This window comes from Tympanuchus pallidicinctus, unplaced genomic scaffold (assembly GCF_026119805.1).
Source record: "Tympanuchus pallidicinctus isolate F22 unplaced genomic scaffold, pur_lepc_1.0 scaffold9, whole genome shotgun sequence".
Lineage (NCBI taxonomy): Eukaryota > Metazoa > Chordata > Aves > Galliformes > Phasianidae > Tympanuchus > Tympanuchus pallidicinctus.
The window spans coordinates 3212368-3235627 of record NW_026294813.1 but is presented as its reverse complement, the minus strand read 5'-3'; the positions used below and the strand labels follow the sequence as shown (position 1 = coordinate 3235627).

General features: G+C 36.2%; 1 protein-coding gene across 2 annotated transcripts; it reads right to left on the bottom strand.

The window, feature by feature from the left end:
- Positions 1–401: 401 nt before the first annotated feature.
- Positions 402–23246, bottom strand: CENPK (centromere protein K). Of its 2 annotated transcripts, none has more exons than XM_052670474.1 (11): positions 23170–23246; positions 22138–22238; positions 20843–20944; positions 18789–18845; positions 16038–16110; positions 11638–11684; positions 10268–10350; positions 10058–10156; positions 9699–9828; positions 4850–4903; positions 402–1126 (listed from the first exon to the last, which is right to left on the bottom strand). In XM_052670474.1, exons 3-11 carry the CDS (start codon positions 20921–20923, stop codon positions 968–970), a joined length of 783 nt encoding a protein of 260 aa, XP_052526434.1. In that variant the 5' UTR covers positions 20924–20944; positions 22138–22238; positions 23170–23246; the 3' UTR covers positions 402–967. The 2 variants fall into 2 exon arrangements, with proteins under 2 accessions (XP_052526434.1, XP_052526435.1); XM_052670475.1 differs by lacking the exon at positions 23170–23246 and adding an exon at positions 22974–23146.
- Between the last annotated feature and the right edge of the window lie 14 nt (positions 23247–23260).

Genomic DNA, 23260 nt, shown 5'->3' with positions numbered 1-23260 from the left:
CAACAAGGCCAAGAGCAAGGTGTTGCAGTTGGGTTGAGGCAATCCCAGGTATTTAAACAAACTGGGGGAAGATCTCCTTGGGAGGAGCCCTGCACAGAAGGACTTGGGGGCCTCGGTGAACAAGAAGCTGGACATGAGCCAGCAGTGTGTGCTTGCAGCCCGGAAGGCCAACTATATCCTATTAAAAGAGAAGTGGCCAGCAGGGAGAGGAAGGTGATGGAGACATGCTCCTTCAAGCAAATTCTGATTATTTAATCAGATACAGTATTTGTGTTACGAAAAATAATACTTTATCTCTTTGAGAGCTTGCCTGCTTTTATAGACTGCTCCGTCCTTCTCATTTCTGTGTTTTTGCTATTGTTTTTGAGAAAAACAACAACAAAAAAAACCCACACAGGCTACACAGTGGTTAATATTATTTATTCCTGAATTTACACTATCATAGATCTATGAAGAACCTGAGATTGATGACTTTTAAAAGTACTTCCCACCTCAAACAATTTTATGAATATTATATGTGTAAAGGATAGCAAAATACAAAATATTTAAAAACAAACAAACAAAAAGGCCATTCTAGAAAACCTTGAATAATTAAGGAGGAAAAAAAAAAGCAACTAAATATGCACGAAAGTCAGACATTACAGCTAGTCTTTGAATGGAGGGCATTTGAGCAAGCAGTTATAAAACAAAAGTAATGTTTCTGGACAGCACCTACCACTATCTGTAATTATGCATAGTAACCAATTAAGTAGGCAAAATTAAATGCGCTTAAAGCAGTGTAGCTAAAAAAGGCACTGATGCTAGAACTTAACATCAAACTGTTCTCATTCCCCCTCCACCCTCAAAGCGTTGTGAAGTTCTCATACAGAACACCACTGAGCCTTTTCCCAGCAATTTTCAGCAGATACGTAAGTATGGCTTCCCATAAGTACTAGTGATTTGTTTAGAAGTAAGCATGTAGATTACACTACTCATGAAAGGCTTCTAGACGTATCCTGTCTGGGTCTTCTGGATGCCTCAGGACAATTCCACTTCGCAGTAGCAGCTCCAGATAAGGTGGCCAAAATGAGTCATCAACCTTTACATAGGGTTCGTGTGGTGTGGACATTAACTGATTCAAGAGAATCTGGAGGACCAAAAGTACAAAATTTAGAACATGCTGTGGAAATTAGTATTGATAACAGGAGAATTCTAGTTCTAAGTTTTTCATTGTATATAAAAAATTCTTACACAGTATAATTCTTTAGACAGCATAACTATAAATGCCTAAGAAATATGAATGTGAAGGCAGTAAGAAATCCTTATATAATCCAGAGAGAGAGAGAGAGAGTGTTTTGGAAATAATTTGTCTGAAAGCCATAACTGACTTATCACCAACGCTTGTAAAAATCTGTACTAGTGGAAATGCACTGTTCACCGTTACACTGATGAAATGCACTTCCTTCCACCTTTGTGCTCACATCCACTGTTTTGTCTCCATAAGTATTCAGCAAATACTGATGAATGTCAGTAGGTACCATTTTTTTTTCAGATGGAGGAACTCAATGCCACACCTTTGCTCCATACACACTTCCATGTCAGATGCGTTTTGTCCCCTCTGCTGCCATCTGTCACACAGCAACATGTAATGGAGGACTGGTTGGGAGGCTCAACCTCTACTGCCATAGCGCAAAACATCCTCCTCTGACAGTGTGAGCCAACATCATAAAATAGGCAGCGCTGTTTCCAGAGCAGCCGCTGCATCATCAGCAACCTTGTTGAGGATGCACTCTATTGCTTCAACCACGTAACTGTTGAAGATGTTAAACAAGACCAGATGCAGTACTGATCACCGTTAGCCAAGACCTCCAACTAGACTGCGCCACTGTCACAACTACCTGAGCTCTCCCAGTCAAGCAGTTCTCAATCCACCTCACTGTTGTCTCATATAGTCCACAAGTCCTAGGCTTACCTATGAGGGTATTATCACAGACAACGTGAAGAGCCTTGCTAAGCCAAGGCAGACATCATCCACTGCTCTCCCCTCATCTGCCCAGCTGCTCATGATATTGTAGATGACTACCAGATTGGTCAGTAATGATTTCCCCTTGATGAATCCACAGTGATTACTCCTGATAGCCTCTGCTTCAACCTGCTTGGTGATGACATTCCATCATTAAGTTGCTCCATTGCTTTCTCAGGGACAGAGGTAAGGCTGACAGGCCTGCAGTTTCCCAGGTATTCCTTCTTTATGAAGACTGGTGTCACACTGCATTTCCTCCAGCCTTCAAGCACCTCTTCCATTCTCCAACACCTTTCAAAGATGATAGAGTGGTTCAGCAATCACTTCTGCCAGCTCCCACCCTGTGGGTGTATCCCACAGAGGCCCATGGATCTGTGTGTGTCAAGTTTGCCTGGATGATCTCTGATCAGATCCTCCTTGGCCAAGGCAGAGTTTTCTGCTCTACTCTCTCTCATCTTCGAGGTCTGGGATTCCTGAATGGCAATCTCAGCAGTAAAGACTGCTAAGCAAAGAAGGCATCCAGTAACTCTGCCTTCTCAATGTCCTCCATTACCAGAGCACCCACCTCATTCAGCAGCAGGCCAGAGGCTCCTTTTGCTATTGATATACTTAAGCTAGCCAATGGACCAATCCTGAGCTTGGAGGAAGTGGTACTTGAATGTTAACCAACTCTGTCATGCAAGTTCCTATAACTACTTCCTGATTGTGCATGACAAGCGCCTCACAACAATTCACCACCTCTTAATACTTCCTTACCCTTTGTTTCTTCCTTACCTAAATATATACTACGAGTTAAGAGACTGGAAATCAAACATCAGTTTCAGCATTCTTTGTGTGCTCCTGAAGTCTGTGTTTATGCCCTCATAATAGGAATAACACCTACAGATTATTTAATTTTGCCTATTCTATCATGCTTTCTTTATTCATTCGAGCTACTTTGTTATTCTACTCAGAGCTTGTAGAGTCCCAGCCTTCCTAGTCTTAGTAAGTACAAAATACTCTGCCTGCCTCTTTCTTGCTGATGAAAAATGCATAAAAAGTTTTCCCCACCTACTGTACTGTTAAAAAAAAAAAACTCTTTTTTTATGGATGCTCCAAAGAATTGCTCAAGTTTATGTATTTTGTATTCATCTGCTCTAATGCTGAATATTTACTCAATTATATTGCTGTAGATGAATTGTTGCTTAGTCTCCTATGACATCTTATATTCCAAAATTGTCTTTATGGTGATTTACATACATTTTTATTGTAAATATCTTTCAAATTTTAAACTAGTCTACAGAATTCTCAACCTGATAGTAATAATTCTTAAACTGTTCAAATGGGGAAAAAAAAAAAACCACCTTGATTTATAAAAAATGAAAAATATACCTTAGTAGTGGAATAAAGATTACTGTAATAAAATTTTTGAAGTTTGCAAGATGAATAAGTTTACATCTTGCTGATGTACTTTATGCTAATTTAATGAAGTGTTAATATACTTGAATTATGTAAATGCATACATCTAGCCTTACAAAATGCATTCATTAAAAATGTACACTTTCGTTGTTCAAAAAGCAAACAGTAAGGAGACATCATTAGGAACACATACTTCCATTGTAATCCTGGGAACCTATTACAGTTCTACAACATTAAATCTGTAATTACAATAGAAATGTGACTTAGTATTTGCCTTTTTAAGAAACTATTACTTGTATCTAAGCAAATGGTTTGAAACTAGAACCAAGTTACTCAACAGAAGAAAAAAAAAAACAACCCACAACCATCATCACCATAAAATAAAGGTAAGGGACACTCACAGTTTAGACCAAAATAGTTAAAAATAAGTCTGAATTTCTGGTACTAATACATTCTTCCAAATGGAAATCAGACACGATTTGCATGTGTTCACATTTCAAGAAGACAATGTTATCAGAAAAAAACACGAAGGGCAATTTGTTTTCCATAGGGAATACATCTATTTCAAATTCTTGAGTCTGTTTTCAGACTCTGCCTAATTTGACATTAATAGGCATGCTGAGATACTTCAGGCATGTAAAACAATTTTGATGATGTAAGTAAGGATTCGCTGTCTGGGCTTTAAACTAAAGAACAACAATGTCATAGTGACCGGATCATAGCATCTTAACATCAGAATGTTATTCATCAAGTTTTCTCTCAAGAAAAAGGATTTTTTTCTCCTGGGAGGTTTTACATGTAGATGCTTACAACTGTCTGAAGTAAGCATGGAAGACAAAAACGAAATTACCTTTAAGACTAGAAGGAAAAATTCTAGCAAAAGGATCTAATGCTCCTTCAGAGTTATGCTTGACAATTCAAAATCTTAAGTTGTACTTTAAAGAAAAACACACACTAACTAATATTAGCATAAAATCCATTAGAAATATATTAATCAAGACACACTGATTTTTCAATATGAAAGAAGATAATCCAGTTAATACATACTACTTAGTTCTCCTGTACCTGATACTGCACTACTTTTCAGAAATATCTGTATTTAAACAGTACAAAACACAGCACAAAATGAAATAATTTTCTTAACCAAAGCATGTTTTCCCTCAAATGAGCTTCTGAGACTCATAAAACATGTATAAAATAAACAATGTAAAATTATAGAAATAAAGGGCAAATCATTTTTCCAGATGAAACTTAAGATTTGGTTATCTAGTCTCATAAAAAGGTGGAGGTTTAATTTGATAGACATTAAAATAGAAATTAAACAGTCCTAAACATTTTACTTTTAAATGATCTAAACAGTATATCATATTGTTATTTCTCTTATGAATAGACTGTAATCAGATCTGAGTATTAGAAAATCCCCCCAGTCTCTACATAATATCATCTTACCTCTAAAATTTCATGCATTGTTATCACTTGTTCACACGGCTCTTCAGAGTACCTCTGCAAACACAAACCCACCATTCAAATTAACAACAAAGAAAAAACGCAAAACAAAACATTCAGGAAATATCATAAATGACAAAGAAAATAATCACATAATTATTTGATGGCATACTACATAACAGGCGAAGACACATGGCTTTTGTTCAGTCATAACACAAATACAAGGTAGGATATTTAAATAATAAATTTGTCAATGCAATATCATGAGCTTCAGTATTACAGATAATTACTTTAAAAATCATTACATGTAATCTCACATGACTGTACACTGACCTACACTGAAGCAAAAAAATAAAACCATATTTTAGGTGTAGAACAATGCAAAACATTTTGTAAATTTGAGCTGTTACAAAAACAGTATTTTTTTTAGCATCAGGTAAATGTTTACAATAAGATGCAAATCTGCCACAGATTATAGTTCACAGTGTCTTAATATTTCTTCATGATTTTTGAATTAGAATTTATTTATTTTACAACTTCTAAAGAAAAAGTCCAAGTTCAAGAGAGAGAATTGTAAAACCCTCTGTAGTACCATACATTAGAAAATTAGAATAAAAACAACGCCAATAAAACTGCTCGTGCTGTTTTCCAAGAGGAAAAAGGCAATAAATAATAACTCACAATGGGCAAATTCTGGCTTTCTCCTTTCCATCACAATTCTTAACAGAAAGCCAAAAAGGGGACATACTTCTTGCTCCAAGGAAATCATGCACAAATCATGACTGAGTTAGGGCTCAATAAAGCATATCTTTTTTCCCTTACATTGATACTGGGCTAAGGAAACAGAACCTATAGTGAGAAGCTGCAAAAACTTCCACGGAAGAATCATGAAGAAGCTTTGTAGCCTTGGCTGTTGTTAAAAAAAAAGATTAGTTAGCGGGTTTGATATTTGTGTGTTGAACCTAAAATTAATTTTTGACTTCAGAAATTAATAGAACTCACAAATAATAAAATCTTAAAGATGTTAGTGTAAGGATGTTTGCACTCTCCCAGAACTAGCAAACGTATTTTCCTATTTTTATAATATAAGTAATAAGCTTTATTTTATAATATTACTTACATACTTTAAGTATTGAAGTAGGTAATACTTCAATAAGTATTTATAATTAATGTGTATAAAGTCACTTTTAAGCAGGATGATCAGCATCTATTTACTTAAACTTCCTTTCATGAGGCAGATCAGCGTAGAGTATTCCTATACATAATTATACTTATCCAGAGGGAAAAAAAAAAAAAGAGCCTAATACTTTCTAAGATCTAAAATGCAAGACAATTCTTGACTCAGTCAGTACTTACACTAAAGCTGTCTGTCAGACTGTGGTCACAGAAGCTAACTATGTTTACTCTTTAATCCCAGCCCCAGGTGCTGGTGTCCGGTGGAAGACAGGTGGAACCTTAAGTCAGTTCTACAGCAGTTCTCACTGCTTTTAATCACCCGGAGCACATTCACAGTCATACAGAACTACTGAAAGCACAAGCAGCTTTCGTGAAGTGAAACAAAACTGCTAACACAGCTAAGAGTTAAAATAACAGAATCATTAAGGTTGGAAATGTCAATAACATCACATAGTCCAAACAGCATCGCATGCCCGGGACCACTGCAGAGCACGTCATTCTGTGCAACATCGGCCCTCTTTCAGAAAACCTCCAGGGATGGTCATTGCACCACCTCCTGGGGCAGCCTGTTCTGATGCAGTGCCACTCTTTTCAAGAAAGAATTTTTCCCCTGGTGTAATTGAAAGCCATTACCTCTCATTCTATCACTAGTTACCTGGGAAAACAGGATGACCCCCACATAGCTACAATCTCCTTTCAGGTCATCATGAAGAGTGATTAAAGTCTTCCGAGTCTCCTCCAGACTAAACAATCCTAACTCCCTCATAAGATGTGTTCCAGACCCTTCACAGCTTCACCGCCCTTTTCTGGGCACACTCCAGGGCCTCAGTGACTCTTCTGTGAGAGAATCAAGCTGATAAGAGATGTGGATAATGCCTTTTTTTGAACCCAGGTAGCATCAAATAAATATATAAAGTGAGCTTCTGTGAGAAGGGTAAGTGTAGACTATTCTCAGTGACCCTGGATGATGTGATTTTCAATAACATAAGAAAAACTGCATGGAAAAGAGACGGAGTGAAGAAACTAGTTAGAATTTCTAACAGTACAAGAAAGGCTGAGAAAATGCAAGGAATTGAATTTTGTGCTGGGGTAAGAGATTCAACAGAATTCTGAATCAGATACATGAATGCACCGTTTCTTCAATCTGAAACTTAGCTGGAGATGACTGTGAGGAACTTAATCCAACCTCAAAATTGGCCTTGCTGATAGAGCTGGACTGGGAGAACTCCAGAGATAACTTCCAGATCAGATTTTGATATGAATCATATATGTGGTAGCAAATGAACTTGTTTATCTCATTATGTGAAATAATGTGAAATAATTATGTGAAATAATTTTAAAGATATGACATCCATGGGGAGAAAAATAGACAACAGCTTAAAATTCATCTGGGAAAGTAACTGGTATTTGAACAAACATCCTAAAAAAAACCAAAAAAATCTACAAGATGACTAAGAACCAGCAAAATTTCTTTTTGCTGATGGGAGATGGGAGATCAGGGTGAAATGAGGAAATATCTGATTTAAAGAAGACTGTTAATTAAGTCATGGGTTCATAGTCACTAAAGTTTAATTTTGTAACAGTGACAAAACAAAATGTAGGTTGTCCTGTTTTCAGCTAGGACAGAGTTCATTTTCTTCACAGTGTCTGGTATGATGCTATGTCTTGGCTTTAGGAGAAAAATAACATTGATAACACACCAATGTTTTAGTTGCTGCCAAGCAGTATTGTACAGAGCCAAAGACATTTCAGTTTTTCAGCTTTTTGTACTATCATGCCAGCACAGGGCCAGGGGGAGCACAACTGATGAGAGGACAGAACCAGGACAGCCGCCCTGAACAGGCCAAAGAGATTTTCTATAACATGTGGCATCTCACATGAACTGTAAAAGTAGTGCAAGTCAGCCAGGTTGGGACAGACAGTGCTCTGGGACTGGCTAGGCATTGGTTGGCAGGTGGTGAGCAACTGCATGGTGTATATTTGCTTTGTTCATGTATATATATGCATAATAAAATTATAACAACTTATTTCTCTTTTCATTTTCTTTCTGAGTGAGTAACTTTTATCTCATCCTATGCATTATATTTTTTTCCCCCCATTCTTTCCCTGATTCCACTGGGAGGTGGAAGCAAGCAAATGGCTGTGGTACGGAGCTGCCAGGTTAAACCACAATATCAGGGTGATCAATATTTACTAATAAGAGGATTCTGGAAAGCACTGATATAGAGAAGAACTAAAATACAGTACAGGAAGATGTGGATGACTTCAGAGATGATCACTGTGCCTCAAAAACTGCACCTGGCATTTCTATGTGCTAAATATGTACTGTGTAAATCCAAGATTTTTTTATTTTTTTTTTTTAGAAGAAACTCAAGTCTCATCATTACAAATAACAGGAAGAAAAAAGGCAAGAGTATTTTTTTTGTTTTGTTTTTGTGAAGAATATGAGCTATTTTCTTTATAATGTTGGTTTCTACCAGATTCCAAAATAAAAAGATTAATCAGAAAGGAATCAAATACAGTGAGTATTAGTATAAAATGAAAATTTATCTCATAAGAAACAAACAGAAAGCTTTGCTCTTTCAGTTTGCAAAACAAAGAAAAAGAAGGGACAAGACTACTGTCCAATATATCAGGAGAGGTAAATACAAGAAAGAAGAAGCTATTCTAAGGACAATACTGGCATAAGAATACATGGATCTCTATTAGACATGAGATTCTAACATAAGTTGTTCCTCAGAATTCTGAAACAGATACATGAATGCACTGTTTCTTCAATTTGAAACTTGTAATTTAGGAGATTTACTAACTAGGGTATTGAAACATTAGAAAGAACACTGATAGGAAGAGCAGAAACTGAAAAGAATTAAAAATGAAGCTCAATCAGAATAGTCTAGAAATTGCATGATGTGGTTGTCTGCAATAACAAGGAACTAGATTCAAGAAATCTATTTCTGTGTTCTTAAATGTGTATGAAATCCAGATCAACTCCCACCTTATTTATAGCTGTTTTCTAATCGTTTTTTTAAAACAGTAATGGTAAAAGGTTTATTTTTACTACAGACTTTGAATTTATTATGCAAAATACTCCCTGACTGCCTATTTTTCCTAAACTTTAAGATAATTTTTGGCTGGGTTTGCCTGAACAGAAACCGATAGTTAACATTCTAAACTATATTGTAATTATAAACACTTGTCCTGACTACTGTTCCAAAAGCATTGCTGGGCAATTAAAATTTGCTTTGCCAAGGAAAACATGAATCCACTTGCCTCGTCCAGTAAGAAAAAAAAGAAAAAAAAAGAAAGAAAAAAAGAAGCATTTTGGAGTGAACACCACATCATTTTCAAATTTAGCACAACTTTTATGCATCTTATTGGGTAAAGGCTATATGCATTTAAAAAAAAAAAAATCAGCTGGAACTGCCTTACATAATATAAACCAACTTGAAATATGTTGATTAAATATAAAAGATCAGCCTTAAGAATATACTTATATCTCGAAATGACCAAAGATTCTATACCAGTGACTTTTACAAAATATTAAAACTAATTAAATAAAAATGAAGCATTACAAATGTAATAGTCAGGAAAACAAACAGAAAACAAACCATCACCAAAAACAACAACAACAACACAACAAGAACAACAGAAAAATCACACCAACTCAACACTTTACCTTCTTTTTAGCATTTCCATTTTTCTCTGGAAGGGGAAAATGTTCTTCTAGGAACTCACCCAAAGCATTCAAGAGTTTTTTCTTATATTCCCTTAACTCCGACATTTGGTTTTTCAGTTCTTGAAACAGTCTAGTAGGCAATATAATAGTAAAAACATACCAACAGAATATCAAATTCAACAAAATATTTTTTTTCTCAATTAAAAGAAGGCACTTATTTTCTATTGTTAAAAAATTGTCATCTTATTATTTGTTCTATTTTACAAAGCAAGCAGCATGTTTTTTAGTATTTGTTTGGTCACATACTTTTCTTGAAATATAAGGTCTTCAATATGAAAAATTTGACATTACAGCAATACCTTTTTTCAGAATCTGTTATAACTTCTTTTTTCATTTCTTCTTCAATTTCCTTAAAAGCATTTACTATTTGCACCTGTTCGTCATGCCACTGCTGTTCTCTTTGAAACATGAAAAACAGAACACAGTATAATTGATAAATGCAATGCAGTTTTCCCTGAACATCAATTCTTAAGTCCCAATTACTTTCCAGATCCTCTTTCCACCTTTACCTTTCCAGATCTTCTTTCAGCTTTTCATTCTTTGACTGAACTGCTGACAGCACCATTTCAAGTTCTTTCTTTACTTCCTGCAACTATAAAAAAGTAAAAAGAAACCTACAATTTACAAATAGCCAAGCCTCCACTATTTTTCTATGTAAGGTTTTATCTGTGGATCTGGTTTCATGTATCAGGTAAAGACAGCCGAAGTTATCTCTAATTTCTTATGCAGGCTCAGGTAAAAAGTGTTTTAAAATCCAGCTGAAATCTTACTGTCCCAGACACTCAATAATGTATCAAAACACTGTAAAACATCATTAATTTTACTTGAAGCAAATTGTGGAGCACTCACAAGTACTGTTCATCTGATGAAACACTAAACACATAGCACTGAAAAAGAAAAATGCTGCAAAGAAAGACTAATCATATATACTGATGATATGGATTATATAAATGGGAGAGGAAAGAGGAAGAAACAACTTAACTACTGCAGCCAGGAGCTACAGGTGCTGGTAAAGATATGGAACGTACATCTCAAAGGACTGGGTCTTTCATTAATACATTACATACTAAAAAGCAAAACTCCTAATAAGTTTATGCCTTTTTAATATAAACCTACAATTTGGATGTACTTTGTCTCCTTTCATACACACTATGAAAATTATTTTATTTTGCTCAAGGAAACAAAACTTCTAAAAAATATTATACATATGCAAGTGCGCTGTATACACACAATACTTGAAAAAAGACTGGAACTCTCTGCGAAATAAGCTTGCAGCTAAAGCATAAAACAGCAGTGCAGTGAAATTAATTAAATTAATTAATTAAACGTAATTCAACAGCTTATTTATAATGGCTCTTAACAGCCGATGGATACTCTGCTACCAGTGACTCCAGAGGGAAGAAAGATGCTAGGAAGAAAAATCTAAACAATATTTTTTAAACCAGAGCAGCATATTTTTAGCTACTACTGCATATCAATGTCCAACCAATACTGTGTGAAGTTACCACTAATGCAATTCTTGATTTGTCCTGTCAAGTCTAGAAGAACTCAACAAAATATCTGCAGATTATTTTCACAGATATCTAAAGCTAAGAATACAGAATCTTCTTTGTAACATGTTATACTCTATGTTATATAGCATGAAATGCAATAAATACAAAAACTTTTGCTTAAAAAAAATCATTCTTTACAACCAGAAAATTTTAGTAATTATAATTCAGGAGAAGACAAACATTAGGACAACCACAATAGTAAAGAAATATACTGACTAGCTTGACAACAGTCCACAACAGGAGCAGGTAGACGGGAACATGGGACCTGAATAGAATTTTTAAAAGTTTAAATAAAAAATTATCTATTAACAGAAAAAGACACTTACCTCTTCTTCTCCTAATAACAGCAGTACCTCTGGATTAGTTGAAATTACTGAAAAATATAATGAATGGATTTGAATGTGTTTCAGTCACTTCAAAGTGAAAAAAAGCACTGAGTTTTTTTGTTTTGTTTTTTAAGTGTGCACGAACAAGTACAGGTACACGATTTTGAAATGTGACGTCTGTACGACAGCATAAGCAAGCTTGTGTTGTGAAAAGTTTCCATCAACACAGGAAACCAAATTTCTCCAGTCTTCAATTCATTCTAAAACAGGCTCATCAAATGACTGAAGAACTGTGAGAAGGTTCATTATCACTCTGTTTTTATATGTAAGCTGAGCTTGTACACTTTCCATTGTACACACAAGCTATTTTATTAGAACTTCATTACAGCTTACTCAAACAGAATGTTTAGCCAAGCTTTCTACAGACCACGTGCCCATATTTTACAAATATCTAATCTAAGTTATGTAGAGATTGAAAATTTCTCAGAATTCCTCGGTCACAGATTAGTTGTGTTTGGAAGGGACCTCAGGAGACTGTGCAGTACAATACTAACTCAAACAGGATAAACTGCAACAGAATGCCCATTAGGGTTTTTACTATCATCAAATATGAAGAGTCCAAAGCCACCCTAGGCAACTTGCTCAAGTAACAATCACAGTAAAAAAGGTTTTTAATCTGTTTAAATGGGTTTTCCTCTATTTAAGTTAGTCATCATTACCCCTTGCCCTCTCACTGAATAGCACTGAGTCTGTTTTTTCCTTCTTTACTTTATCCTTTCAGGTATTTATAACACTGGTAAGATTTCATCAGTGTAAACTGTAAAGCTCTCAACCCTTCCTCGCATGTCAGATGCTCCAAGCCATTAATTATTTCCATATCACTGTCAGTGGACTTGCTCCATTGTGTCCAAGTCTCTCCTGTACTGGTGAGCCCAGAGAAGGGCCATAACACTCCAGATGTTTGACTGTAGAAGAACAATCACATCCTTTGATTTGTTGGTGATGATCTTTCCAAGACAGACCAAGATGCTGCTGTCCCATAAAGGAAGTTGGTTTGGTAGATGCACATGGAAACTCTTCAAATAATAACTAGCAAATGCATTACACTTTGATACCTAAATGCTTCCAAACTGCTTGACCATGACTGTGAAATCTACATAGAATCATATAATGGCTTCGTTTGGAAGGAATCTGAAAGCCCATCCAGCTCCAATCCCTCTGATGTGGGCAGGTTGACACCCACCAGATCAGGCTGCCCAGGGCTCCATCCAACCTGGCCTTGAATACCTCCAGGAATGGTGCAGCCACAGCTTCTCAAAGTAGCCTGTGCAAGTGCTTCACTGCCCTGTGACTAAAAAAAATTTCCTCCTCATACCTCAAGACCTCGACTGCAGGGCTGCTCTCAATGAGTTCTTCCAAGGCCAATGGCGTCCTGGTTTGTATCAGTAATGGTGTGGTGAGCAGGACTAGGGAAGTGCTCCTGGCCCTGTACTCAGCATTGGTGAGGCCTCACCTCAAGTACTGTGTTGAGTTTTGGGCACCTCAGTACAGAAAGGACATTGAGGTGCTGGAGCAGGTCCAAAGAAGAGCAACAAGGCTTGTGAAGGGCTTGGAGAATGTCCTACGAGGAGCAAATGAAGGAACTGGGGCTGTTTAGTCTGGGGAAGAGCAGGCTGAGGGGAGACCTTATTGCTCTCTTCCAATACCTGATCTCTTCTCACTGGTGACAGGATGAGGGGAAATGGCCTCAAGTTGCACCAGGGGAAGCTTAGGTTGGATGTCAGAAAAGGGTTGTTAAGCACTGGAATGGGCTCCCAGGGGAGGTGGTTGAGTCACCATCCCCGAATGTGTTTAAAATCCATTTGATGTGGTGCTCAGGGACATGATTTAGCGGAGGGCTGTCAGTTAGGGTAGTATGGTTAGGTTGTGGTTGGACTCGATGATCTTTACGATCTTTTCCAACCTGAGTTATTCTATGACTCTATGATTCTTATCCCAGTCTCCATTTGGAATTGTCCCAACCTAAGAGTGGCACCTTGCACATAGTTAATAGTTAAATTTGCAAGCTTGTTCAGCTCTCCTCGGATGGCATCCCTTCCCTCTATTGTATCATATTTAAAAAAATAACAAAGTAAAGCACTATCCTAAGTGTTTACAAGAATAGCTACATGTAAGGAGATGAAATGACCAATACAGTCAACTTTCTAACAAAAGCCCTCAGCAACAGCAGCACTTAAGGAAAAATGTTATTCTGTTCAACCACGGGGTAATGTTTCTCTAGAATGCTCCTGCAAAACCCAGTTATTTATGGCTCATGCACTTTCTGAATAAGAAACAAATTGTTGTATTTAATAGCCTTCAATAGACTTGAGTCTGTTTGCAGTGCCATATTAATTTCAAGAGTCTGCATTAGTGTATGACTTCAGAAAAAAAAAGCAGCATATGAATCTATCAACAGGGAAAGCAAAGCCACTCTAGCACATTTAAGCATTAATATGATCATGTTTTGCCCAAGCCTGTACACTGAATTTCTAATCTTAAATAAAATTCAATAAAACCTTTTCCTTTAAAAAAAGCATGAACTACTTCTTAAATGCAGTACAATTGATTTCATCAAATTTTCAAAGCACACTTTGAGAAATTAATTTTATTGTTGTTTCAAGCCTGCACAATTTATGTGCAGTCTTATTGCTTTAATAATAATTGTCCAGTGATGTAAACAAACCAACAAAATTAATGAGCTCAAAAAATGCATTAAATGTCAGGATGAAATCTCTTCTGCTTAGGAAATTGCTATCATGCAATTCAGCAAGCCAATAAAAAACAAGTTATGCCTCAAGAATATGTTTTTAAAACAAATAACCCGAAGTTGAAAATAATGGCACACTTTAGTAAGGAAACCTACCATCATCAGCTATTTTACCTAAATAAAAATTTCAAATGTTTTCAATGTAATTCCTTCAGTCAGCAGCTTATTTATGAACAGCAGACAAGAACCAGAATCTCCTATATTTTATTCAATGTCATACTTTCAGTCTGCATGCTTCTAAGAAGCGTCTGAGGCTGATCTCTCCCCTGCAGACAGGCTTACAAAGCACACGAACTATGAATTTGTTCCAGTGCGCCAGCATCCATTTAGAAGAAATAAGAAACATTTCTTATCTTTCCAGCTCCTCTCACTTGACCATACGATATGCTGCAAGTACATGACCTTTGAAAGAAGCTAGAAAAGTGACTATAATATTAATCTAATCTAAAAATGCATTCCAGTTCGGCCAAACAAAGTATCGGAAACTACATTTTGCTGTTTGCACAGTGTTTCCAAAATGACAAGGACTATGAAGAACAAGACTACTCTGGCATTAAAATATTCAAAAAAGCTGAGTCAATGCATGTAAAGATTATGTATGCATTTAAAGATTAGCTAACAAAATTTACTAAGTTGAAAGGTACAAACAGGGACTGGACATGAGACATAGAAATGGATGCTATCAGAATACTACTGACAGTCTGGTGCAAATTCTTATGATTTTCTAAAACAGCACCTCTGAAGCATGTGTTTACACTTAGATTCCAAGTGGTTTTATTTTCACAATGTCTGAAGACAATATGGAAGACCTACAGCTTGCCTCAGTAGTATATGCTTTCAGTAAGCAATCTAGATTATTGTTACAATAAATTGAAGTTTTTAGTAGTTTTCTTAGCCTGAAGTCCATGACGTCTACTAAATTCAAGATAGATATTTTATCACGCTGCAGGGAGTTACTACTAAAGGCACATTTCAAAGTTTCATCCAGTATAGCATAACACAAACGTAGCAATAAAAAAAAAAAAAAAAAAAAAGGAACTACAGTTAAAAACATGTCTGAGTAAGTTACTATTAGTTTATAAGCAATATTTGCGAAGATGAAAAAAATACATCAGCCTATTTCAATTAGCACGAAGAAAGAACTATTTGCCAAAGCAGTTCTGTTTAAAAAAAAAAAAAGAAGTACAGACAAGAAATGCAGGAGAAACAATCACAGAAAGGAGCAACATGAAAGAGGATGACAGAATAATCAATGTTTCTGCTTCGGGGTAAAATATTCTAGGAAACTTGCTAGCAATTATTTTCCATTTAACCAATTGATGATGATAGGAATTATGCATTCTTTTCCAGAATTGTAGGTTTAAGTCATAGTAAGAATCACTTCAATAGAAACTGAAGTACTAAAAGAAAATAGAGTAACTGCTGGAAATTAAACATAGGTATTACAGTGGGAAGCTTTTTATTTGACTTTTAACTAGTTATATTACCATAATACAGTACGACTGTCAACACAATCGCAGCCTAAGATGCTCAGATGAAGCACGTTGCAAAGCTTTACATGAGTATGCCTTACAGGTAAGCAGCTACTTACGCTCAGGATTTCTTTTTTGCCATTGATAATACTCTGCTCTTAAAGCCTGCATTCGTGTCAGTAACAACAAAACCTGTATTAAAAGAAATTAAGTATCTTGTAAAGTGTGTTGAATTGTACTGGAAGAAACAGGATAGAGTGGGATAAAACTTCACTTACTAGATTTATGCAGCTGCAACAAAAGAATGACTACTGGAAAAGACCATTTTATCATTTGGAGGATTACAAAAAAGCAATTGCAGAGGTCAAGAAACATTTTCACTCTTATTTCAGGAGGCAGAAAACAGAAATACTCAGATTTTGAATGCTCCCCTTAATTGCCTCTGTAGCATCAGACAATTGCAGCTGAAGATAAGCCACTTGAAGCATCAGTATTTCACATCTTTGAATGTTTTTTGATATATAGTTGATCCACATTTACCACTAAATGACAGTGATCACTGATAGATGTGATGACTAAACAGAAGATTTTCTTCCAAAAAGCAGTAGTCAAATATACTGTCTACCAAAACCACATTTATGTACTCAACATCGAAAAGCTTTAGATCATTCTTCTAGCTCACTGACAGCACTGAAAATATGGGAGCAGTAAAACAAGACGTCAGTTCAGGAAAATTCATTTAAAAAAAACAACAGCAACAACCTAAATGACCAAGATTCTTAGAAGTTTACTTCATTTATTTTACTATGATCTGGAGAAAGAATATATATATAAATATTTTTTTAAAAAATTATATATATATATGGTGTGTGTGTACACACACACATACATGAATCATTACTATTCCATTTCCTGACATTGGAGATTGCACATATTATTTGAAGAAAAATACACACATACATAATACATATTGTCAAATTACAGCATAAGAAAGTAAACATGCATTTAATTGCAGTAACCACTGCTGTCTTCAACAAAAAGGACCACAGACCACATTCTGCTTTTCATCAAAAAAAAGGAAAAAGAATCATCAGCTAAGATCTCATAATAAAACGAAGAACTGACACCTAACACTTGGATTTTCACAACTTATAACATCTTAGAAAACAACTTTGGAAATCTTTTAAAGTACTTTAAAGAACAGGAAAAGAAAAACCAAAAACCTTAAACTGAAAAAAAAAAATCCATCATACAAGTGCTTTTTATTCTGTAGATTAGCAGGTATCTCTTGTAATCTCTTGTAATACTGGAACACTACTTTTGACAGTATCATCAGCCCACTCTGTTATCTTTTAAACTTGATAAAAAGGATCTACAAAATGTTTTCATATATGAAGTATACAAATAAATTAACACCGCCATTCAATAGCTGTAGATTGTGGTCTCCTCAAGAGACAAATAGGTACTGCAAATATATGCATAAACAGATATCTTTGTAATGTTGTATTTATATATTCCCAGCAAAATATACTTCTCAATAAGCAAATCATTGCATTGTAGACCAGAATCATCCTCAAACTTAAAGAATAAAACCTCACACAGTAGAATGCAAGATTTTAATCTTGATGTGGTTAAAGAGTGAACTTCACCGATCAGTTCAACAGCAAGGAAAAAAAAATCAAACCACACAGCTTCTTTGCCAGCTACATTGATAATCGAAGTGCCTGTCTTAGGGCTTAAATGAGGATCACTTAAAAATTGCTGAGTGAGGGTTTAACATGACCTTTTCCTCTCCTTCTTATTTTCAATCATGAAGTGGCATAAACCTTTCCAACTCCATTTAGTGACTGTCTCACTACAAGAGACTTTTTAAAAAGCTTATCTCTGAAATGAATTACAAGGCCATGATGGACTTCAATAATGCTACAGAAAAATATAAAAACCTCAGCCTACACCCAATTGAGCCTAGACAAGTGATTTCTAGTGCTTGGATTTTATCCACTACTGAAAGAAGAGAAAAATTGCTTTGTGCATATAATAGAGTTCTTTGCATTTTATTTACTCCAATTTAGAACACAGTTTACTAGTAGCAAGAAATTAAAATTAGTAATTAACTAGAAATTCGATAGTTGAATGTGTTTGACAAAGAAATATATTAAAAAAAAAAAGTATGCATTCCCACATACTGAATTAGTCACCTGAATATACCTCTTGAAGTCATGTAGGATGGAGATTTATAATATCTATTTATTTCATTCACTCAACCAACATACTTTCCAAATGAAGGGTCCCCATATAAATCCAATTTTAAAAATTCCTATTTAGAATCTACAAGCAACTAAACAGTGAGCCAACACTGCCTTTTTGCATGCTCCCCAAAATTCCAAGGGCATATATTCACACACTTAGCATTGCTTAGGTCATTTCCAACTCAAGCATATCAGTTTCCTATTGATATCTGCAAACAGGGAACAACTCCACTTTCCAAACGCAAACTTACAGAGTAAAACTAAAGGGATCAATAAAATATGAAAATATTTTATTTTCAAAAAGATATAAATACAGTGTAGCCCAAACAGCTACTGAAGTTACACATCCCACTATTCTGCCTGTGTCAGCTCTTAATCAGGTTACACGGCAGGACTGCACTTAACCTCTCCTCTTTTTGCGTTTATGCAAGAAGCTGCATAAATGCAACTGTTCAGCATTTGCTGGGCACTGACATACTTCAAATTAAGTCTCAAAGTTTGTAAGAGTAAAGACAACAACTTCAGAGACTAAGCAAAGATAATTTAGTTTTCTTCTTTCTGAAAGAAATATTCTGCTTACAGGGAACATCTTGTGGAGAAAAAAAAAACATATTGCCTTACCTTGGCATCTGATTCTGGCACTGGTTCTGCTGTTAGAAGGGTTAGCTTACTCTGACACTAGGTAGAAAGCAAAAGACAGATATTGTTTACTTGTTCCTACCTTTTGCAGGAAAGAAATATGATGTTTTAAAATTGCAGCAGTAACTGTTTACTGTAACGAAAAAAAAAGTCTTGACTTGGCTCTTACTGTGTCCCTCAAAATCTGACCCAAAACAGCAAATAAAAGAAATATTCTGAAATCATACTGCAGAAAAATTCAATTAATCAAAAAGTAAAAGAGCAGCAGCTAACAAAAGATGTGTAATTTGAGAAAAATAGCAAGTTACAAGGGAAACATCAGTGCAGAGAAAAATACTGAACAGATTAAGAACATTAAAATACTGTGAAAACGAGACAGTCATGGACAGCAAGGCTGAAAAGGGAATCTGCTGTGAAGTTAACACACCCAGTGCTACTACTCTAACTTTCCTAGTAAAGCAATCACATTATAGCACATTTTTTGTTTCAACTAATTTAGTAGGTCAATATACTACACAGTTGAGGAACAGGCTTATTTTTTAAGTGTAGCACATCAGTTCCCATTGACTGTAATGACTTTAATACCAAGACAGAAATTCAGGCCATCACAGAGACCCAAGACCAGAGCAAAAGCCACCTGCTAAACTTTTTCTTATTTTCTACAAGTCAGCACTGTATTCTACCTCACAACTGGGCAGAACAGAGACTACTAAGCAGCAGAATTAAAAAGTAGTTCTTCGGAATCCTTATAATTCTGTTTTGGAACTAAACACAATATAGGATTTTGGCAGTAAATATTACCAATGACAGCACAATAAGACATAACAAGATACCATAGATGATATCAACAGAGAAGCTAATTCAATGATTACAAAGTTCTTCAGATTTCTTTGCAAAAACTTGCCTGTATCCAGAACGTAATGTCCTGGCATATAAGATTTCAAAGGTTTTCCAATTATGTTAGAAATAATAAACACTTTATCTTCATTACTTATCTGAAAGTCTCACAGAAAATCCACATCCTCCAAAACCGTGCTGGGCAGTAGTTCACTTGGTAACTTACTGTGATATTTCAGAAGCCTACAAACAGGATTTTCTGCAGCTTGTTCATTAGTAAGATACACACTGTCCAAAATTCTAAGTAATATGCAACAGTGTTAGGTTTACACACAGAGCTAATAACGTCCTATTATCTTTTAAAAACCTATTCCATACACATTATAAACCACAGTTTATAAGCACTTCATTCTGCTTTAAGATGTGAAGTATTTTCATGTAAAGTTCTGATCTTTTTAATGCATTTAGCCTACAATACAGAGCAAGCTAAATAAGTGGTGCGTTTAGCAGGTAAAATAGAAGGTAAGCAATTAGCACTCAAAATATTATGCAAAGCATGAGCTTTCACAAGTCTCAACAAACTTCTATAAAATGCATAACATTCCCTCACAATGGTTAAGAGTTTATTTTGACTAGGTTTGGCCTAATTAAGAAGATAAATAAATATAACTTGCTCTAAAGCTTTACTATTAGCATACTGGACCACCTGACAGAAGAGATACATTTTATGATTGGGGTTGCAACTGTCAGCTTGTGTGAATGTATGCTACAAGCATCATTCTTCTGAATCTCTCTTCTTCAATTCTGTCTTTCCCTTAAGACCTTAAGTACTTGTGAATAGCAACTGATACCTGTCTTGAATAAGGCAAAAAAGAGGATCTCCATTTTAGTGTACTGGTATTGCCAGAATACAAATAACTATCATTGCATTTTTCGCAAGTTTTAATGTATTCTCTCATTATACTTTATTTGGGATGTAACTAAATCAGCACACTGCAAACAAAGACTGGCTCTGCAGGACACTTTTCATCCTTGCCAACATACCTGCCTTTCTAAAGGTCTTCATTTTGTTGTTCTTGTCATTTCTTTGGAGGAGGTGTGGTAAGTACACAGTGAAGGGAGATAAGCAAGAAATTCTGACTGAAGTTAACAACTAATTAACAAATTAACTAATTAACAAATATTCATGATTTGCATACCTTTTCCATCTCCTTCCAAATATTCTCACATTCACGCAAGAGTTCTTCTGTGGCACCCACGGGGCAAACTGAGTCATTCATGATTTCTGGTAGTTTTTCAGCCTATTAACAAGAAAATTTGTGAAGTTACCATGTAGATCAACAAAAACTAACAGTTTACTGAATCATACCTGCTGCATTAGGTCAAGTCCATATCGGAGCAATCCCTTTGAATCCAAAAAGTTTTCAGTTAAGAACTCTATACTTACAGACAGGATCAAATCATTTGGTAACATCAGCTAACCATAACACTGTAGAAATATTCAGAAATAAGATACTAACAATATTTGCAATTGAATCAGAAAGTGCAAAGTTTTCAAAAATGCTTTGGTTCATCTGGGCAACTTCTTTCCTGACAAAGAAACAATGTGAGAATAAGTGCCAGTCCATAAAACCATGGTTTTCTTCCATATATCCACAAAGTTCTTCAGCAGTTCTCTCTGCAGCCTTCCAATAAACGTACTAGGCTACTTCTCCTTACAATTTTCACTTGTTCATCAAAAAGACTCTGAATTCAAAAATTGTGGGCACAAACAACAAAAGAAGCCTAAAGATATGCAGACAAGTAAATAAAGAGGGTACTAGGATGGTCAGCAGAAAAAAAGTCACAAGTCAAACTGGTCAAATTAAAAATGTTGAGAAACTGTTAGGCTAAATAGGCACATACATGTTTTTAAAATGTCATCTTAAAGTTAAGTCTGTTGAGAGAGATATAAATGTCAACAGCACATATGAGGAAAACTGGGATAACCAAAATGTAACTCAAAGGGAGAATCTGCTAAGGTAAAACAATGAACTGCAACTTCCTAACTGTTCTAGAAGTGTTAAGTCTTTAAAGAAGAAATAAGTGTCCTTGTCATCTTGATGATGCATAAACTCCAAAGTAAACCTTAGGAATTCATTTTCAAAACAAAAAAAGATGCATCACAGAATAATATGTTGAACATATGAGTGAAATATTTAACTACTACTTCTAACAGGCAAGTAAGCCACAGCAGAGCAGCTAAGAAAAAAATAAAACAATCAGCACTTCTCCTGGAATACTGTTCTAACAAACTGAGAAGTACCAATACCTCTGCTAAGCCTTTCTGACAAATTTGTTGCATAAATAATTAAAAACAGAACACTAAGAACACTAAGATTGCCATAACCTGATAAAATCTAACAGCATGGTTTTTGTAAAGGAAAATCATTATCTTCTTAAGAGTCTTGGAACGTCTCCATAACATAAAAGAGAACTAGATCAGATCACTTACTAAGAATTGTGAAATGCCTCCAGCGAAGTCCCCCACAGAAGGCTAATAAAAAAGCTAAGCAGTCCTGAGATGTGTTGGTTTTTTTCTTCTTAGATCAAAAACTGGCAAAGATACAAACAAAAATAAGAAAGCCTCAATAGATTATTTTCATCACTGTAAAATGGCTCAGCAACAGAGTTGAGAGGCCCTGAAAAAAAAAAAAAAAAAAAAAAGGAAAGAAAAAAGGAAATAAAGCAGCCTTCAGAAAGGAAACCTGAAAGGGGTGTCTGGGTGGAAAAAAAAAGTCCCATCTTCCCACATCTCCGCTCAGTAACACAATCTGCCATTGTGAAGATGGGACGTGAAACAGACATCTCTAAATACCTAGCAAATAAAGTTATTATTATAACGTTTTTAATATTGTTGTCTCCAGCATTTTCATAGCCGATTTTACACAACCACAAGACGAACATATTTAAAGAAGAAACTACAGGCCACAATACCAGCAACCAGGTTGACTTGTGGTCCCTTATCATTATCGTGTAAAGCACATATGTTAAAAATACTATTTCTTTTGAGATGTCTGTTGCTGTAGCTGGCAGTTTTCTCTTTTCTCACACGATAAGATGAGGTTTCCATTTGTCCCTACAGTTCGCAGCCGGTTGCTGCTTTTGTTAGCGCGCCACTAACTTTCCTCCCTCCATCGCTGTAGATGCACACAATTAGCTAAAAGCACACGCGCGAACGACAGTGCCACGCTTATCTTCGTCATTCAAAAGCAAAGATTTCTTTCATCTCACAGACATATTACATTCTCCGAAGGTCAGGAAGAAAGCGGCCCTCCCCCCCGAGGGCACCTCGCGCCGCGGGCCCGCGCTCAGCCCTGCCAGGCGGTCGCAGGGTCCGGCCCGTCCGTTCTCAGTGCCCCCCCGGGATGAACGGCCGCACCTCCGGCGGCTGAATCTGGTTAGGGCTGAGACCGGGGCCGACGCAGCCCCAAGGAGCCGCAGCCCCCAAGAGCCCCACCAACACCGCCGCCCACCCGCCCGTTACCGCGGCGCCGCCGCCCGTCGCCGCCGCCTCAGCGCAGCCCGCCCGCTCCTGCGCGCGCTCCGCGCTCATTGGCTGCGCCCAGCGGTGGGGG

Coding starts and splice junctions, on each gene's coding strand:
- CENPK (XM_052670474.1), bottom strand. CDS start 20,923: ATGAATGACTCAGTTTGCCCCGTGGGTGCCACAGAAGAACTCTTGCGT. Junction 10,351..11,637: donor TGTTATTAGGAGAAGAAGAG/GTAAGTGTCTTT, acceptor ACTTTTTTATAG/TTGCAGGAAGTAAAGAAAGA. Junction 9,829..10,057: donor ATAACAGATTCTGAAAAAAG/GTATTGCTGTAA, acceptor ATTGCCTACTAG/ACTGTTTCAAGAACTGAAAA.